We start from the raw sequence: 17,134 nt of genomic DNA on the forward strand, positions 1-17,134 counted from the left end.
AATCCAGGATAATACAGAATAAATGTGTCCAAACGTATTCTGCTCTCCAAAAGAATAAAGCAGTAAAACTGCTGCCTTCTCTTCTGTGCTGCTTCTCCTGCCATCAGACTGTGTGCATCTACTGGGAAGGCCACTTTGGGATAAGATCAGCTTTCTCTGGAAATAATAGGATGTTTGGAAAAGTACCTGTGTCTGGTAATGGCAGGAATTCTTATGACTTTTCCATGGCTGTCTGAAGGAACAGTGAAAGTAGAAAGTCTTCCCTTTGTTTTCCTTTACCTAATCCAGCAAATGATACTTACCAGCTGAAATCTGTGCTAACTCAGTAAGCTAAATTTTAATGATGAAGTTGTTGCTAGCTATATTTATGACTTTCTGAGATAATAAGCAGGGTTTTAGTAAAGTGTGTTTTCCCTCATGATATACAAGCTTGAGTATTTCATTTTTGAACGAGTATTAACTTACTTATTTTCCTAAGTATTTGGAGGTAATAAAGACTATGGCTTCTTTATCAGTCTAAAATAGTCACAAATTAGATACCAGTATTTGTGTAAGGGTATGCAGTCATTTTACCATTATATGTAGAAGCGTATATAGGAGGGGAAAGTACATACAGTTTTTTTCTAGAACAATAATATTTAATACATGAATGGGCAGTCTTGCCATTTCCATGCGAAGTATTTTTCTAGAACAACGTAAACTAGTGACTAAGAAGTAGGCAAGGCCATAATATCTGGTGAAACATTAATGTCTGTAAAGCAGTATGATTTTCATTCCAGGAGGCTCATCTGAAGGGCCTTTTTAAAGTTTAATGTAGGTTCAGTTCTGAATAAGAACTCTTTCTCATCCCCACCCCTACAAACTTGAAAACCAGTATTTGTCTTTTGTTCCCACAGGCTGCTGCTGTTCTTTCTGTTAGTATTCTCACTAAGAAAGCTCAGCTTACTATAGAGAAGAAACTTCTTGTTTCAATCTGTATTTCGCATCTGATCTGTAGGTAGGACATGTGTGAGGAGGAAAGAACTTGCCTTCATCGTCTGTTACACATTTACATGGGAACTGGACATACAATACCTAACCTGTGAAGGCAGATACTGTTATCATCATTGTCCTTTATGTCCTTAGGATCCCTTCACATACAGTTGTTAAAACTAGGTTAATCTTTAAGATTCCTTTTCAGTGCCTCAGATATCTGTTTCCCGGTAAGATAAAATCAACCATTCCTGCAGCCATCCAGAATTTCCCAGAAACCTTCTGTTCTGTGCCCATTTATGATTTCCCATTCAATGTCCAAAAATGTATTTACAGTACTTGGGTCTGTAGCTTCCCAAAGTCTGGCCTTTCCATTTGTGATCTTCTCTCCATGTGCCTCCACAGCATCTGGTTGTCCAATACACTCAATCTGGGGGAAATCACTTCTGTGTGGGATATCAGAAAAAATTGGAAGTATCTTGTGTATCAGTACTGTTATAGTTCATCAGGTTTTATATCTCTTCATAGATCAATTTATTGCTGAGTTAAGGATGTGAGATAAAAATGCAAAATAGCTTTAAATTTCGTGTGTGTTAAACTCGCAGTGTTCAAAGGAGGTTCTTCTCTGTTCAATCATTTTTACTTTGCTTGGACAGGGACAGTAAGCCAGCATTCACCGTTGCTTGGCAATAGTCAAATTATGAAATGCACACCCAACCTGTGGGGTGTTACGGTTGCTTAGTTCATGTATGTAAATTTAGGGGTTTGAAAACCAAACAAGTCCACACCCATGGTATCTTCTTGGAAAGTTCGTTCTAACATTTAATCTTAATGTTACTATTAATTTAATGGTTCCATTTTCAGAGAGGTTGGGTATCTACAATTTTTAAAAAGTCAAACCAACTGTGTGCTTACCGCTGTTTTACTATAGATTTGAAATATTAGGAAATCTCTGCTGCAGCAGGTATATCTCAATGCAGTAGGTTCAGTCTCTTCTGTTTTATTTCAAGTTTACAGTAAGTTTTACTTGCTTTACACCTGAAATCTACATTAACAGAAAAAGAAGTCTCAGTGTTAGAAGTACTATTAGCAAAAACAGCTGCTGGCAGAAAGTCTTTAGAGAAGGTAGAACAGAATTTTTGGTGGATACATCTGATTTGTCTTTTGGCAAGAAAAATCATATTATTTAAAGATACATTTTTGAAGTGATTTCTACTAAAGTTACTGAGGAGAGCTGCAGCTGTAGTCACCTTGTTGTACCAGTTATTGTGCCATAAACATTTTAGAGAGCTTTTGTCTTTTGCTTAGAAAGGCAGCCTGAACTTAGAAAGACTTGAGTTCTGCAGATGCTTACACACAGTTCATGTTTAGTGGAATTAAGTCTGTAAGTTGTCTTTGTAGGGTTTGGACTTTGATTTTTTTTTTCCTGTGAATCCATATGAGTACTGCTGTGAAAGGGGTGATGGCCATTATTTCCGTTCTGTGTATTTACTGAATTTATTACAATAGTAGCAATTACTTTTCTCTTTATACACAGATGCAAAAGTTGATTTATTACTGTATTTGTGTTTGTTGTTTTAGGAGTCCTTGGATGATTCTCAAGTAGCTGGAGTTTGTGCAACAGAAGAAGTGATTCGCTATGAATATCATGTCTTGTACTCCAGCAGCTACCAAGTACCTGTGCTCTATTTTAGGGCATGCTTTTTAGGTAAGACCAATCTTCTGTTAGACAAAGTAAAGAATAAAAATAATTTGGATTAAATATTTGTTAAATACACAGATTTTGTATTAAATTGAGGTACATAGTAATGATCATACGTAATAAGAAAGTAAGAGATGAGGCTGTTCAGTAGATTTTGTGGTAATCCTGACACAGCTTCAGGACCTTGGAGTAGATGATACCATCTCAGCCTGAAGGAGGCTGATCTTTGGCTCCTGGCATCTTGCCTGTGGTTGACTGAAACTGCAGGTCATTTTTCTTTTTCTTTTCTTCAACTGAATACAAAAACTTAAAGGTGCATGTTTGAATTTGGCTATAAAATGAGGGGACATAATGACAGTGCTTCTGCAGAACTGTCTCTGTTTATTTTGGATCCTGAATTTGAGCCACAGGGCTGGGGTCTAAATGTACCTTTAAAAGTATATGCTGTTTTCCATTTAAATTTGCTTTATAATAATACCAATAAGGTGTTGCCTTCTTCTACCTGTTAAAACTGGCTCCTGAAACACTGATACTCTTTCCTCCCTAATACACACAACTTGTAATCCATTACTTAATTGCTATAGCCACTGTGATTTTACCCACCATCCTGTCAGGAAGGAAAGAGGAGCACACAGCCTCCTGCCAAGGCCACTGTTAGAGTCACTTACTTAATCAGCAAACAGAGAGTAATCACACTGCAGCACTGGCTGTGCTCTCTTCGCCTCTGCCCAAATACTGTGTATCTAGAGTGGAGGGACTGAAATCTTCCAACTCATTCAGTCTCCTTCATGCGTCGTGGTCGGCTGGGGAAGGGTGGCCAGGAAAAGGACCTGGGGGTGCTGATTGACAGGTGAACGTGAGCCAGCTTGTGCCCAGGCAGGCAAGAAACCAACAGCCTTTTGTCCTGTATCAGCAATATTGTGGCCAGCAGGACCAGGGCAGTGATTGTGCCTCTGTACTGGGCACTGAAGGTGACCAGAGGCGAGGCTGCATCTTGAATCCTGTGTTCAGTTCTGAGCCCCTCACTACAAGAGAGACATTGAGGTGCTGGAGCAGAAAAGGGCAATGGAGCTGGTGAAGGGCCTGGAGCAGAAGTCTGATGAGGAATGGCTGAGGCAACTGGGGGGGTTTAGTCTGGAGAAGAGAAGCCTCGGGGGGGGGCCTTACTGCTTTCTACAACTACCTGAAAGGAGAATGGAGCCAAGAAGTGGCTGATCTCTTCTTTCAAGGAACAAGTGACAGGGCAAGAGCAAATGGCCTCAACCTGCACCAGGGGAGGTTTAGATGTATATTAGGAACAGTTTCTTCACTGTGTGAACTGGTGGTCAGGCTTTGGAACAGGCTGCCCTGGGAAGTGGTAGAATCACTGTCCCTGGAGGAATTTAAGTGTGTGAATGTGGTGCTTAGGGTCAGGGTAGACTTGGCAGTGTTAGGTTAACAGTAGGACTAGATGATCTTAAGGGTTTTTTCCAACCTAGTTAATTCTATGATCAGCATCTTTTGTGTTGTGAATAATCTTCTAATCTTTATTTAGATAAAAATGTCTGAATGTTGACAGTGATATCTTTTCCTTTTTAATTAAAAAGTTAGCTTAAGCTGCTTTGAATGTGTTTGGAAAATTTAATCACTCTCTGCCTTATATTGTTTAATGGTTTCTAATTTTGCAGTGTTAGCTTTTTAAAAGGCACTTCAGATTTAAAATTGAAGAACAAATTCTCATAGACTCCCTGGTGGAAAGGTTTCAGTCTGAGGTGCAGTTTCAGGAATGGATAATTTGGGGTAAATTTACAAACTGGGACATGGAGAACTGGGGACATTGCTCTGCCTTTACCACCAACAGAACTCATTTGCACACATCCTACTGCAAATCTATTTCTAGAATTATTACAGGCATTTACAAACGTGCAGTGTTTTGCCTTTAAACTTACTCTGCTGACAGGAAAATGAAGAAACTTTTGCTGTAAGAGACAGATTAACATATCTGTGGTCCTGAGAAATGTCATCTTCTTAGTTTTTAGCTGAATTAATAGTTCTGTGTCTCTAAAGAACATAGAGGAAGTAGGACACTATTTCTGTTGTACTGTACTTTCATATAATTAGTATTCGCCATAAGCAGTTAATCACCAGAGAAGAACTCACAGAGACAAAACAAGTTGTTTAGCTTGTCAGCATCAGAGAATTCGAGGTGTTGAAACATGACTCCTTATAGCTGGAAGTGCATATTATAAAGCTAGTGGATGGTCTAATGCACAATCGTAGTATTATGTGCCAACAGCTCCCCTTGCAGTACAAACCCGTAATTGTTCCTACAAGTACCATTATGTTTTAAAACACTTCTTGAGAACCTTCACAATGAAAAACAAGGACTTTTTTTTAGGTAACTCCTAAAGTCACCTGGATTCTCCTTAGCATATAACATTCTCTTTTAACATTCAAGAGTCTCTGACTCTGCAAGATAGAAGGACCCAGAATGCTGGCAATAATTGCATTTCCTGTAATGTTTTCAGCTAGTATTCTCTGATTTTAATTATTAATAGCTTACTGTTGAAAATTAAAAATTTTTTGTCGCTGCAAGTTATTTGCTTGCATGTGTCCCACTGTGTGAAGGTCCAAACATGGGGTTTTGAGGAACGTGCAAATGACAGTCACAATCACATGGGGTGTTTGAGCAAAGTATCTTTTGTCTTGTCCTGAACCTGTTATGAGGAAAACTCTAGGTAATGCCCTGAATTATTTTTTTTTTTCATTTGAAGTAATTAGTAGTCTTCATGTGATAGGCTTCTCACCTTGTTACCCAGAAGGTAGTAATACTCACTTCTCTAAAATAATCAGAGAAGACTCTTCTGAGATCTACATCAATTTCCCAGTCAAAATTCCTAGCATTATTTGTAGATTAAGTAATAGAATCGGTTCCTCATAAGTCTCTCATGAGCTGTTCTTGGTTTCCCTTGAATTCTGTCCATACTGATCCTCATGTTAATTAGAACTTGTTGCAGAAGGTGAAGGTGAGCTATCCTCCTTCCAGTGTTTCCACAGCCCTGCCCTGTCTTGCCTTCCCCAGGAGCAAGGCACAGAGTTTGAATTAAAAACTCTGCTTCCTCTCTGGCAGAATGTTAAGTAGCCATTACACCTCTAGGCCTGCCTAGAAAATCATAATTCTTCTGTTCAACCTAAGTAGTTTTGCTTGTTTTACAATATTCACTTCCTCACTTTGTGTGTTATAATAGCAGCTGGTACCAGCCTGTACAAATCTGTGCTCTTCCAAATAGTCTCTTTAACTTCTAGAACAATTAAACCATGACTTTCTCCCATCATACGTGAGTTCAGTTTTCATTGACTTGCAGTCCCTCCCAGGAAAAAGGCTTCTGATAGAGTTGCTGAGAGATTTTCCTGTTGTCTTTAGTGTAGTTACCATCTGCAGGAGCTTGTGTCAGTGAGGACACCCAGTTTTCACTGCTCTCTGCTAGCAGTTGTGCTCCAACATTGTAAATCAGTTCTTCCTGCAGAAGGGTAGAAGTTCCATTCTATGCTTACCTTCCTGCTGTCTAAATTTGATGGTTCAGAGGGACCTTGACAGGCTTGTGAGGTGGCCAATGCAAACCTCATGAAGTTCAACAAAGCTAAGTGCAAGGTCCTACATAGGGGTTGGGGCAATCTGAGGCACAGCTGCAGGCTGGGCAGAGAAGAGATTCAGAGCAGCCCTGCGGAGAAGGACTTGGGGGTGTTGGGTGATGAGAAACTGAACATGAGCTGGCTTCAGTGCACACTCATCCCAGAAAGCCAACCGTATCCTGGACTGTATCAAAAGGAGCATGACCAGCAGGTCGAAGGAGGTGATCCTGCCCCTCTACTCTGCTCTTGCGAGACCTCACTTGGAGTATTGTGTGCAGTTCTGGTGTCCTCAACATAAAAAGGACATGGAACTGTTGGAACAAGTCCAGAGGAGGGCCATGAGGATGATCAGGGCACTGGAGCACCTCCTGTATGAAGATAGGCTGAGAAAGATGGAGCTGTTCAGCCTGGAGAAGAGAAGGCTGCGTGGAGACCTCATAGCAGCCTTCCAGTGTCTGAAGCGGTCTTATGAGGATGGTGGGGAGGGACTTTCCATCAGGGACTGTAGTGACAGGACAAGGGGTAACGGGTTCAAACTTAAACAGGGGAAGTTCAGGTTAGATACAAGGAAGAAGTTTTTTTCCTGTAAGGATGGTGAGGCACTGGAATGGGTTGCCCAAAGAAGTTGTGAATGCTCCATCCCTGGCAGTGTTCAGGTCCAGGTTGGACAGAGCCTTGGGTGACATGGTCTAGTGTGAGGTGTCCCTGCTCATGGCAGGGGGTTTGGAACTGTATGATCTTAAGGTCCTTTCCAACCCAGACCATTCTAGGATTCTGTGATTTTCCAGAATTCTTCTTTAGACCTCTATTTTTGGTGAAGCAAAGTGTGATATGTGAGATAGTTTAAGGTAAGGGTTTGAATTTTTAATTGCAACTGAACGCTTTTGAGAGATATCAAAACTTCTTTAGATTTACAGAGAAGATCTTGTTTGTGCAAGGACAAATACTTCAGCTGAAAATAATGATTAAGTATTATGACTGTCTGAAAAGGTGTTTGGGAACATTACAGGATACAAGAAGGTATGTTTATGCTGCATATATATACACAGGTAGGAAACATTTTTCACTACCTTATGATTCTTCCCATGTGGCATGTAGTCATGAAATCAGACTTACTGAAGCCCCACTCTGTCAGGAGCCCAAGGCAATGGTCCTCAGTACTTCAGAGCATCAGAGACCTAGCTATTACTTCTCCAAAATCAGTCTTATGCATGCCACACTGTTCAGAAATGGGAGCCCTTCTTTTTTACTCTGGCTTCTGAGATTACCAAATAGCTTGTTGAAGAAAAGCATGAACCCCTGCTGATATCTGATGTCAGCAATTAGCCCTCTTAGAGACAGATGGTATAGCAAATTAGCCTTTCCCTTCAATGCTGGCATGAGCCAGATGGGCTGGGCTAGGTCCAGTAAGCTTTCTTTAATCAGCGGAGTACTTTTGCCTTTTCTTAGTCTTTAAGATGTCAAGGAACTTTGGTCTTTTCCTGAGCTGTCATTGTGTGAAGCCAGACATTCAAAAAGTCTCTTCCGCCAGTGGTGAGGTAGCAGCAATACAGACATCGTTCAGGAGTCACCCTGCATTTCTCAAACGTTTCTTCTTATTTTTTCCTACAAAGGCAGAAGAGTAATCATGAATGCTGAGCACTGAAAAGAAAGAGCAGAACTAATGGGAGTCAATAAGGACTGCAGCCTAACTCCTCTAGAAAACAGAGAAGTGATGGGATTCTCATGCTGACCTGCTCAAAATACATCTAGCTCTCTGACATGCAGATAGATCTCTGCCAACAAAAAAACATGCTAATCAGTAGTTATAGAGAGAGGAAGCTTGTAAAGGTAATGTAACTTCCTCCAGCCCTGAACGGGTGACATTCTGTACTCATAACCATGTTGGGCATTCGCTGATGCTCTTTCCAGAGTATGAATTTACTCCCTGAACTCGGAAGCACGCAACCACTGTATCCTTTCTCACAAAGATAGTTCTTCCTAAGGCCGTGTCCCATATGAACTTTTATTGTGGCCTTGGACAGAAATAAAATGGAATAATTTGTATACTCAGATATTCTCCTAAGGTGTAAGGGTATTTTTTTCTTTTGTGGCAATGTTTTCTTAAGAGTGTTTCTTTGGAAGGCATGCCAGAATGAAGCCTCAAAATGATTTGTGCACTGTTTCACCAGAAGTGTCAAATAACCTTTAAATGGAAATCCAGGAAATTATTAAAAGCCCTCAGTAAACATCAAGAAAACAGAATACAGCAACTTGGGAAGCCTGAAAATTTTCTCTGAAAACGGATATGAAATTTGTATGCTTAAGAAATTTCTGCTCTTTGCAGAAATTAAGGTGCCAAGTCAGCTGGGATCTGCAACTCATATGTAGTCTTAATGCTGCACCTTGCTGCTGTGTGGGGGCACTCAACCATCTGCTTTGTAACTGTTTCTTACTTGGGTGACCTAAGTGAGTTAACCCCAAGTGGACCATCAAGGAGCTTTTCTCAGAATAAGGTTGTCATAGTCTGGACAGTTTGAATAATAAAAATTTGAGTGTGTGGTAGAAAGGCTGTAGTTACTCTTTCCTGACTGTTAAGACGGATGAACTGGTTGATGGAGCCCATAATTATGGCAGAGACAGACCCCATAGTTTGGAGTGCTTGACTCCTATCCTTTATCTCCTTTCTCTTAATAAAAATCTTAGTTAGCTACTGCCCAGGTTCTTTTGGTCTTTCTTGCTAGGTACATGTCAAGTTCATTCTGTCTGAGCCTGGGGTTAGTACTGATGAGCTGGTGATGTGTTACATGCCAGATTTGTGGCATTATCGGCAAGAGCTCTGGACAAAAGTACAGTAAATCTGGCATGACTCACAAGCAGCTGTTGCTTTGTGATATACATTTTCTTTCACCCTCTGTCATTATTTAATGGGCTGAATGATAGAAAATGTATATGTAACCACAAGCTTTCACTTTGGTTTGCATACCTGCTGCCAGCTAGACTTGGGATGAGACTTGGGACAAGCTGCAGGCACCTCAGCATCTGTGTTGTCGTGGGTGGATGATGAATAAATGTATTGCTGGGTGAATCTCAAGCCTTTGCCTTCCTTTCCTGCCACTTCTCTTGGCTTGATGCTGATGCTGCCTTCTTTTTCTGGCTGAACTTTTTGAGTTCAGCTCCATCACGGGAAAGAATAAAACAAGAAACAGAAAGGCTGCTTGGCTTAGCAGGTACCACAGTGGCCTCTTGTTGCTAGCAGCAGCAGTTACAGACTGCTCTGCCACCCCAGCTGGATATTTGAGGTCCCAGTGGGCTGCTAAACATGTGAATACTGGCAGCCTTCGAAAAAGGGGTCTCAGAGTGTCCAAAGAATACAGATTCATGTTTTATGCAAACCTGGGAACTTGTGAATAAAATGAGTTCACTTATATTACCCTAAACAGATGACCGAATTCACACAGAAGTTCTGAAATATGAAACACAGACCTAGATGCTACCTGAAATGAGTTTTATTGTCCACACGTATCTTCTGACACAGAAACAGCAACAAACCCAAAATAGACTGCAAAAAGTAAAAACTATTCTTCTTCCTCCCCAGATGCTTTCTAACAGATAGTCCTTCTGTTAGTCATTTTAAGATCTTACCACACTTGGGGTTTTTCTTTGACTTTTCTTTTTCTTGTTCCTTGTTTTCTTCTTCTTATTTCTTTTTTTTCTTCTTTTTCTCTCCTTTTTTATTTATTTATTTATTTATTTATTTATTTATTTATTTATTTATTTTAATGAGAAAACATCAGACTTTTAGGTCTTCATCCTGCAAAAGAGGATGGGGAAACTACCCATCCACTGCATCTCCTTTTGCAGGGGTCTTGAGTTCCTAGCTCTGTAGCTGAACTTCTCATCCATTTTAAGTATTGATAACTTACTCTTTTTCTGCTGCATTTGGCCTTCCATCATCTAGAAAAGTCAGCTAGTCAGTTAAATAAGAGTTTACAGGAATACACTTCTTGGGAGCATGTGTGAAAGCTTATTCAGTTTAAAAAACACACTCCATTCAAAACTCATTTAAAGCTTAGTGAATTGTATTAAAATAGTGCAGAGAATTAAAAACTTAGGGAAATTTAAATCCAAGCGTATTTCAATATGTAAGTGCATTATTAGAATGCCCAGGTCAATTTTTTATACCTATGTGAAACACTGCATTTACTATGTAGTTACTGTCTGTGATCTCACTTCAATGTGAAGTGAAACTTCTGGATTGGATGTATTTGTATTTTTTTTCTGAAATTAAAATAATTTATACTGAAATAGGACTGAAGATAAACTGCTTCTCATACATGAAGTAATAAAGACAAAACTCAATTTTAACTATGATTAATGCTTGATTGTTTCTGTAAATGAGATTAATGGTAAGGGTCAGAGTAAAATCCATTCCATATGTACAGTCTGAATTTGCTTGTTTTAAAAATTCACCAAGAAGGGTGTACAGAACAAAATATAGAATGACATATCAAATCTTGCATTAGAATGTATGTTGTTGTAGATGTTACATTTGGGCTTTCTCTGGATTCTTTTTGCAGGGTGAATAGAAAACAGAGAATTATAAGTATGGACAGCATCTTGCTATTACCTGCACACAGATGATCTGAGCATAAATATATCCTTCTAAACTTAACTTACATTCTTGTAATAAATTTCTTAGAAATGTAGACTATCTCCAGCATAGTTCTGGTGTCACCATAAGACATAGGGCATGACAGCTTAAGCAGTCTCATGTTCATGAGAATGGCATAGTACAGCAAGTTTATAAGCTGTTGCCCCATCAGATACATTAATTGCCACATGCTTCTGCTGTATGGTGCTTTTGTAAATTCAGAGTTTGGTGCTTTTTTCATAAAGATGTGCAGAAAATAAGATAAAGCAGAGGCTGTAGGCAGCTGGTTTTAAGTTACATCTAAACATGGCATTCAAATGTTAATTGGGTGAATAAATCTTCATTTTAGAGACATGAAAATGTTAGTAGAATAAAATTATTTATGACAGAATAGTGGTTTCTGACACCTAATAAATACTAGGATGGAGCCACTTACTGAAAGTATATAAAAATATTCTGTTGCTCTTTGCCAGAAACAAAAATTCAGGAAAAAATTGGCATGCTTATTTTCCAAGAGGTTGACACTAATATCTTTGGCATAATTCTAATATCACAGATAAAAACCTGATGCAACAATGCTATATAAATGCTGCTCAAGAAAAAAATATGGGCATGTAGGTTACCAAATTGTGGTAAACTTTGTTAGCAGAATTTTGCAGATTTTTTCCGCTCTTTCAGTGTGAATTGCACGTATTTACAGTGGAATAGCTGTTCATGATATTATTTTGTGGTTTTGAATTTATCTTACCCAAGCATTATTTTACAAAATCAGTTTGACTTCACACCTTACAAACAGAATTGTTGCTCTCAGGTGACAGAGAGGAAGGCTGAAGAGGGAATCAGGGTAGTTTTATATGCACCCTCAGTCAGCATTGAAACAATGTGGTTTTGGAGTTACGGGTCCAGGAGGGACTGTTTTGCTGTTCTTTTTCCATCTGTTTCATGGTAATCTGTATTTTCAGATTTTGCTATTCTGTATTAAAGATACAGCATGATTAAAAGCTTTGACTTTGGGTGGTGGTTTCTCCCCCTCCACAGACGGAAGACCTTTAACTCTGGGTGAAATATGGAGAAGTGTTCATGCATGTTACCAGGATCGTCTGCAGGAGGGGCCCTGGGACACTATTACACAGCAGGTGAGAAACCATTGGTCCTTTACAAAACTGATGAATGCAATATGTGCCTGAATCCTCAGTAGTCTTATTCCCTTCCTGGACACAAGTGGAATACATAAAAGCCTGAGGTTGTGCTGAGCTACAGCTACCAACAATAGTTTTAGCCCTGAATTTGAAAGATGTGTAAGTGTTCACCATATAAGACTTAATGTATCTCACTTAAAATACTTTTCCAAAGCCAGGCCTGAAAACATCAGGCCATGTCTGAATAATCATGGATTTGGGTAAATACAAAAGTAGACTTACTTGTGTAAGTAATATATACTAGTGTAACATTTCACAGATTGTCTGTGAGTCAAATGAGCAAAAAACACTGTAGTTTTCAATTTTAAATAGACTTGCAGTCCTTAGGATTGAAGGAGAGAAAAAATTGTTCTCTCAACCAAATGGTAAGTTATTGCCAACTAAAGTCCTTAAGAATCAGTAGCTAATGGATGCTGTGTTTTACAAAAGGAAGCAGATTAGTAAACTGTGATATCACTGACTTCTTTTACAGCTATTCAACTCACTTTTATTTAAAGTGGTTTTAAAGTCACCACAGCATTTCAGCAGCTCTTTCCAGACTTGTGATGATGGCTGTCTTGGAAATGGCCATACTTGCCTCAAGGAAGAGTCAGAAATGTTTCAGAGCCGAGTTGTTTCCTGTGGTTTCTTCTTCCAGCTCCAGGCCTCCAGTGCAAGTTTGGACAAAGAATAGAGACCTTCCAGGTGTGAATTGTTTATCATCAAAGATACTAATGTGTCCTTTTTTCCTTCCCTTTCCTTCCTTGACTTTTTGGGTTTAGCTGTTCCAGGTATACAGGTCTCTTACCGCACAGCTGGCACAACAGGGATGTAGCCTCAACTGAGTTCTGCAGGTGTTTCCTTAATTCAGCTAATACAATTTAATTACAGGATGCCTGTTTGTCGATGGTACTCAGTCATAGGAACACAAGCAGAATTCACGTTTTTGCCACCATGGACTATTACTTACATTATAATAGCTCCCTGAGAACCTAACAAGCATTGATTTTCTGATGTTTGCTATGCATATCTGAATTCCAGGTGCAAGTTTTCAGATTCTTACTACACGCATTTTTACATAAAACATCAATTACCTGACTTGTCTAATGCAGAATGAAGATGAGAGAGGTTTTAACAAAATAATGTAAAATGGTAGCAGATAACTGATCTGCACAAGAAAGTTCAGATTTTTCAGTAAAGTTTTATGATTTATATCTGAAGTTTCAGGTATGTTTCTGCATAGAGTGTCCTGGGTTCAGCTGTAGCAATCATTTTTCTCCTTCTCAGTAGCTAGTGCAGTGCTGTATTTTCGACTTTAGCCTGAGAACAACACTGGTAACCCCGATGTTTTTGGCTGTTGCTAGGTAATGTTTACACTAATCAAGGACTTTTTCAGTCTCATGCTCTGCCAGCGAGGAGGGGCATGGGAAGCTGGGAGGAAGCAGAGACAGGACACCTGATGCAAACTAGTAAAAGGAGTATTCCATACCACAGCATGTCATGCCCAGTATAGAAACTATGAGATCGCTGCTCAGGTCGAGCTGGGTATCGGTTGGCAGGTGGTGAGCGGTTGTATTCTCTTCCCTTGTTATTTCCCTTATCATTATTATTACTGGTGGCACCAGTAGTGATTTGTGTTATACCTCGGTTACTGGACTGTTCTTATCTCAACCTGTGGGAGTTACATTCTTACAGTTCTTCTCCCTATCCCTCTGGGAACTGGGGGGAAGAAGGTGAGGGAGGGAGTGAGCTGCTGTGGGGTTCTGAGTTACCAGCTGGGCTTCAACCATGATGGAGAGGCAGAGGATTCAGGTAATTTTGCCTTCACTGCATCTGCATTCTTCCATTCCTAGTTGACAGAGATCAGTATCCCTGTGGTCAGATGCTAGGAATCCTTTAGGGCTGACATCTCTGGTATTTCCCAGCTGAGCTGTTCTGGCTTGTGGATAGTTTATATTGGAACTGTATGATCTTAAGGTCCTTTCCAACCCAGTTCATTCTATGATTCTATGATTATTTTTGCCTCTGAAGGAGTAATAATGTAAAACTGTCCTGCATCTAATAACTAGAAATGTGTGTGAGATACATACACACAAAGGCCTGCAAAAACAGATTTTATGGGTGGTAAAATGTGTGGAATGCTGAACCTGTGACACTGCTCCAGAGGTGATTCAGCCAATGTGAGACCAGTGGCAAAACACACGCTAAGATGTAAGAAAAAGCATTTTGGAGAAATTAGCAAAGGTTATAGCAGCAAAGAAACTGTTGAATATAACATCAGTGTGAGTTTACATTAAATAAGGAGATTACAGAATAAGTTAAACTGTTCATCACAGAGCACAATACTGGAACTGCTGGCAGGTAGCAGAAGCCAGAGAAGTTAAAATCCTCCAGCAATGCCACTACATAAATTGGAATTACTTTACTTCTTTTTCTACACTGTTTCATGTCCTCCGTCTTCCTGAATACCATGTACCTGTGGCTTAAGGTGGTTGAATTCCACTTGTCAGTGAGCTTATTGTGCTTTACATCAGTATTGAACTTTGTCCAGAGGCCCCAGCTGTATTCCTGGATTGGAAATATACTTTCCCACATGGCTGCAAGAGAAAGCCTCTGGGAAATCGACTTTAAGAGGTCTACAGTTTTAATTTTAGATGAAAGCAAAACGGCACCAGGGAGGGTACGTTTGCTTGTGGTTATTGAGCCAAATGATAAGAAGACAAAGGAATGTGTGATTGATAGAAGCATACATTTCTGGAGCTGAATCAGAGCTGAGGAAAGCACTAGTACATGCAGCAGTGTCAACACTATCACATACTCATTGCCAGCAACCACTGGTGCAACAAACACATCCCTCTGTAAGCTGAGAGATGCATGTGCCAGTCCAAATACAAATAGCAGTAAACCCCAGAGTATTCTCAAAGAATTATGAAAGATAATATAAACATACTGTAAGCACTAGCTGGCAAGCCGCAGATCAAAGCAAGAGTTAGGTCTAGGAGAAAAAGAGCATTCAATTCAGGGTTCTGACTTGAAATACAGCCTTCTCTTTCCTTCCTGCTTTTGTGCTGACCCATTTTGTTATGTGGGTTAGGCTTTGCCTGCAGGGACACAGATCGTATAATACAAGTCACTGGGCAAACTCACCAAATCAGGCTTGAAGTCTCAGTACAGATGAACAGCAGAGAGAAAAGGTTTAGGGTTTTGCTTCAAACAGTTACAGATTGAAAATTCTACAAACAATCCATCCGTGGGAAGAAAATCCAAGTTTTCCATTGGCCATGCATGTTACTTACCTTTTAACTAGGGCTGATTTTGCACTTTGATTCAATATTTGGCAGGTTAGGAAAAGAAAGTCATACTGCCTTTTTTTTCGCACAGATTCAGGATTCACACTAATAATTTGGGACTTATATCCAATGTATTAGGAAATACTGGTGTCATGCCTGTGCACATTTTTGATACAACTGTATTTTGGCTTATAGTCTCTTTGGTAAAATGTATGAGATCAGGAACTGAGACATTGCCTAAACTCCAAACAGTTTAATTTTTTTGCAATTATATTGCCAAAAAACAAATTTAGGTAAAATTTGAACTTTTTGTAGTTATTCTTGATTATTGTGGAAAGCCACACTCAGTTTCAGAAAAAGAATCTTCAGATATTTGTGCTGACTAGATTATTCTTACTGCAAAAAAGCAAAAATCAACTAGTTACCTTCTCATAAATAAATTAACATGATAAGGTTGCATAGTATTTTATAATGATAATTGATAAATGGTGATGATTTAATTGCACTTCCTCTAGTAATAATCTTAAAATGCTCAAATGAAGTTCCTATGATTGGCTTTCTTCTGAGTTAAATCTCCCTAGGGTCTTCAGTCATCCCTTTTCTACATCCGGTGACAACTTGCTTTAGCTGTTTTAAATAATACAAATCAATTATAACACACAGCTGTTTAACAAAACTTCTAAATGTTGCTACAGGTCTCTCAGTATTTCCTAATGGCTTATAATGACATCAGTTTAGCACACCTGGTAAGGTCTGTGTGAGCTGGAAGTAGTTTAAATCTGAAGTGACAGCAAAATTAAGGATTATTTATGGATTATATTGCATTTCAGAACCATTGCCTACTGTTACTTTAACTTCTTTTTATGAAGAGTCAGAAGTGGAATTGCAGACGTTGCTGAATAGTTTACTTGTAACTTGGTGGGTGCGTTTGAGGATACCCTTTGTATTAGTTACATTTCTCTACAATCTACATGAAAGAAAGTCTCTTCATCTTTTTGAATCAATGGATTCAAGAAATGTACTCTTTCCAAGAAGCTCCCTTCCAAGTCTTTATAGCTTGTCCTGAACTGTAAACAGGGCTTTACTCAGTTGTCCCTTACTTGGATTTTCCTGTTCAGCTTGATATATGATGGATGGAATCCCAGCCCTGCATCCTCCATATTACCCTGCTGTGTAACCTTCTGGGCTCCTCAGCCTCCCAGCCCTGGTGTTTTCCTGCCTGCATTGCTTTTTAAAAGTACTTACTAAGCCAGTTATCTATCAGCCATAAGAGCACATAAAAGATCTAGATGTTTGAAAGAGTGCTAGGTGGGAGAAGCTGAAAATGGATGAATATAAAGATAACACTAAGGCTCTTGAGAACATTTCAGTTAATAGTGTAAAACAAAACCAAGACACATTCTCCAAAAACTCAGGCAGAAGTCTCCAGCTAAAAGAAAGTTACAGTAGAGGGAAAGAAAAGTCTCGGCAAAAGAATGATGATGTCATCGTGGTAATGGATGACATCAAGAGACATGTATTTCTCTCCAGTGTGCTTTGATACTTGACAGAGATGTCCAGTAGAGCTTTAGATAAATACATAATGGCATTGTGTAAACCAACTCAAACATGAAAGTCCTTCTTTGTAGTAACGGAGCAGCAGATCCACCACACTAATATCCAGGTATGATATTCTAGAGGCACAGCTAAGCTGGCAGCAGTCTGAAAGTGCCATGGTCAAATGCTGAATGCTGAGACATTTTGAAAG

The 17,134-nt window shown here is 39.4% G+C and overlaps 1 protein-coding gene across 1 annotated transcript in view; it reads left to right on the top strand.

Annotated features, from left to right (window-relative positions):
• ATG10 (autophagy related 10) overlaps positions 1 to 17,134 on the top strand; it is a 93,094-nt gene that overhangs the window by 54,870 nt on the left and 21,090 nt on the right. Inside the window, exons 4-5 of the mRNA XM_057421400.1 lie at positions 2,554 to 2,680; positions 11,958 to 12,055. Coding sequence (XP_057277383.1) covers positions 2,554 to 2,680; positions 11,958 to 12,055 — 225 coding nt within the window. The remainder of the gene's footprint in view (positions 1 to 2,553; positions 2,681 to 11,957; positions 12,056 to 17,134) is intronic.

Source organism: Pezoporus wallicus, unplaced genomic scaffold (genome assembly GCF_028554395.1).
Source record: "Pezoporus wallicus isolate ANWC-B61680 ecotype Strahan unplaced genomic scaffold, APGP_CSIRO_Pwel_v1 contig_2595, whole genome shotgun sequence".
Taxonomy (NCBI): Eukaryota; Metazoa; Chordata; class Aves; order Psittaciformes; family Psittacidae; genus Pezoporus; species Pezoporus wallicus.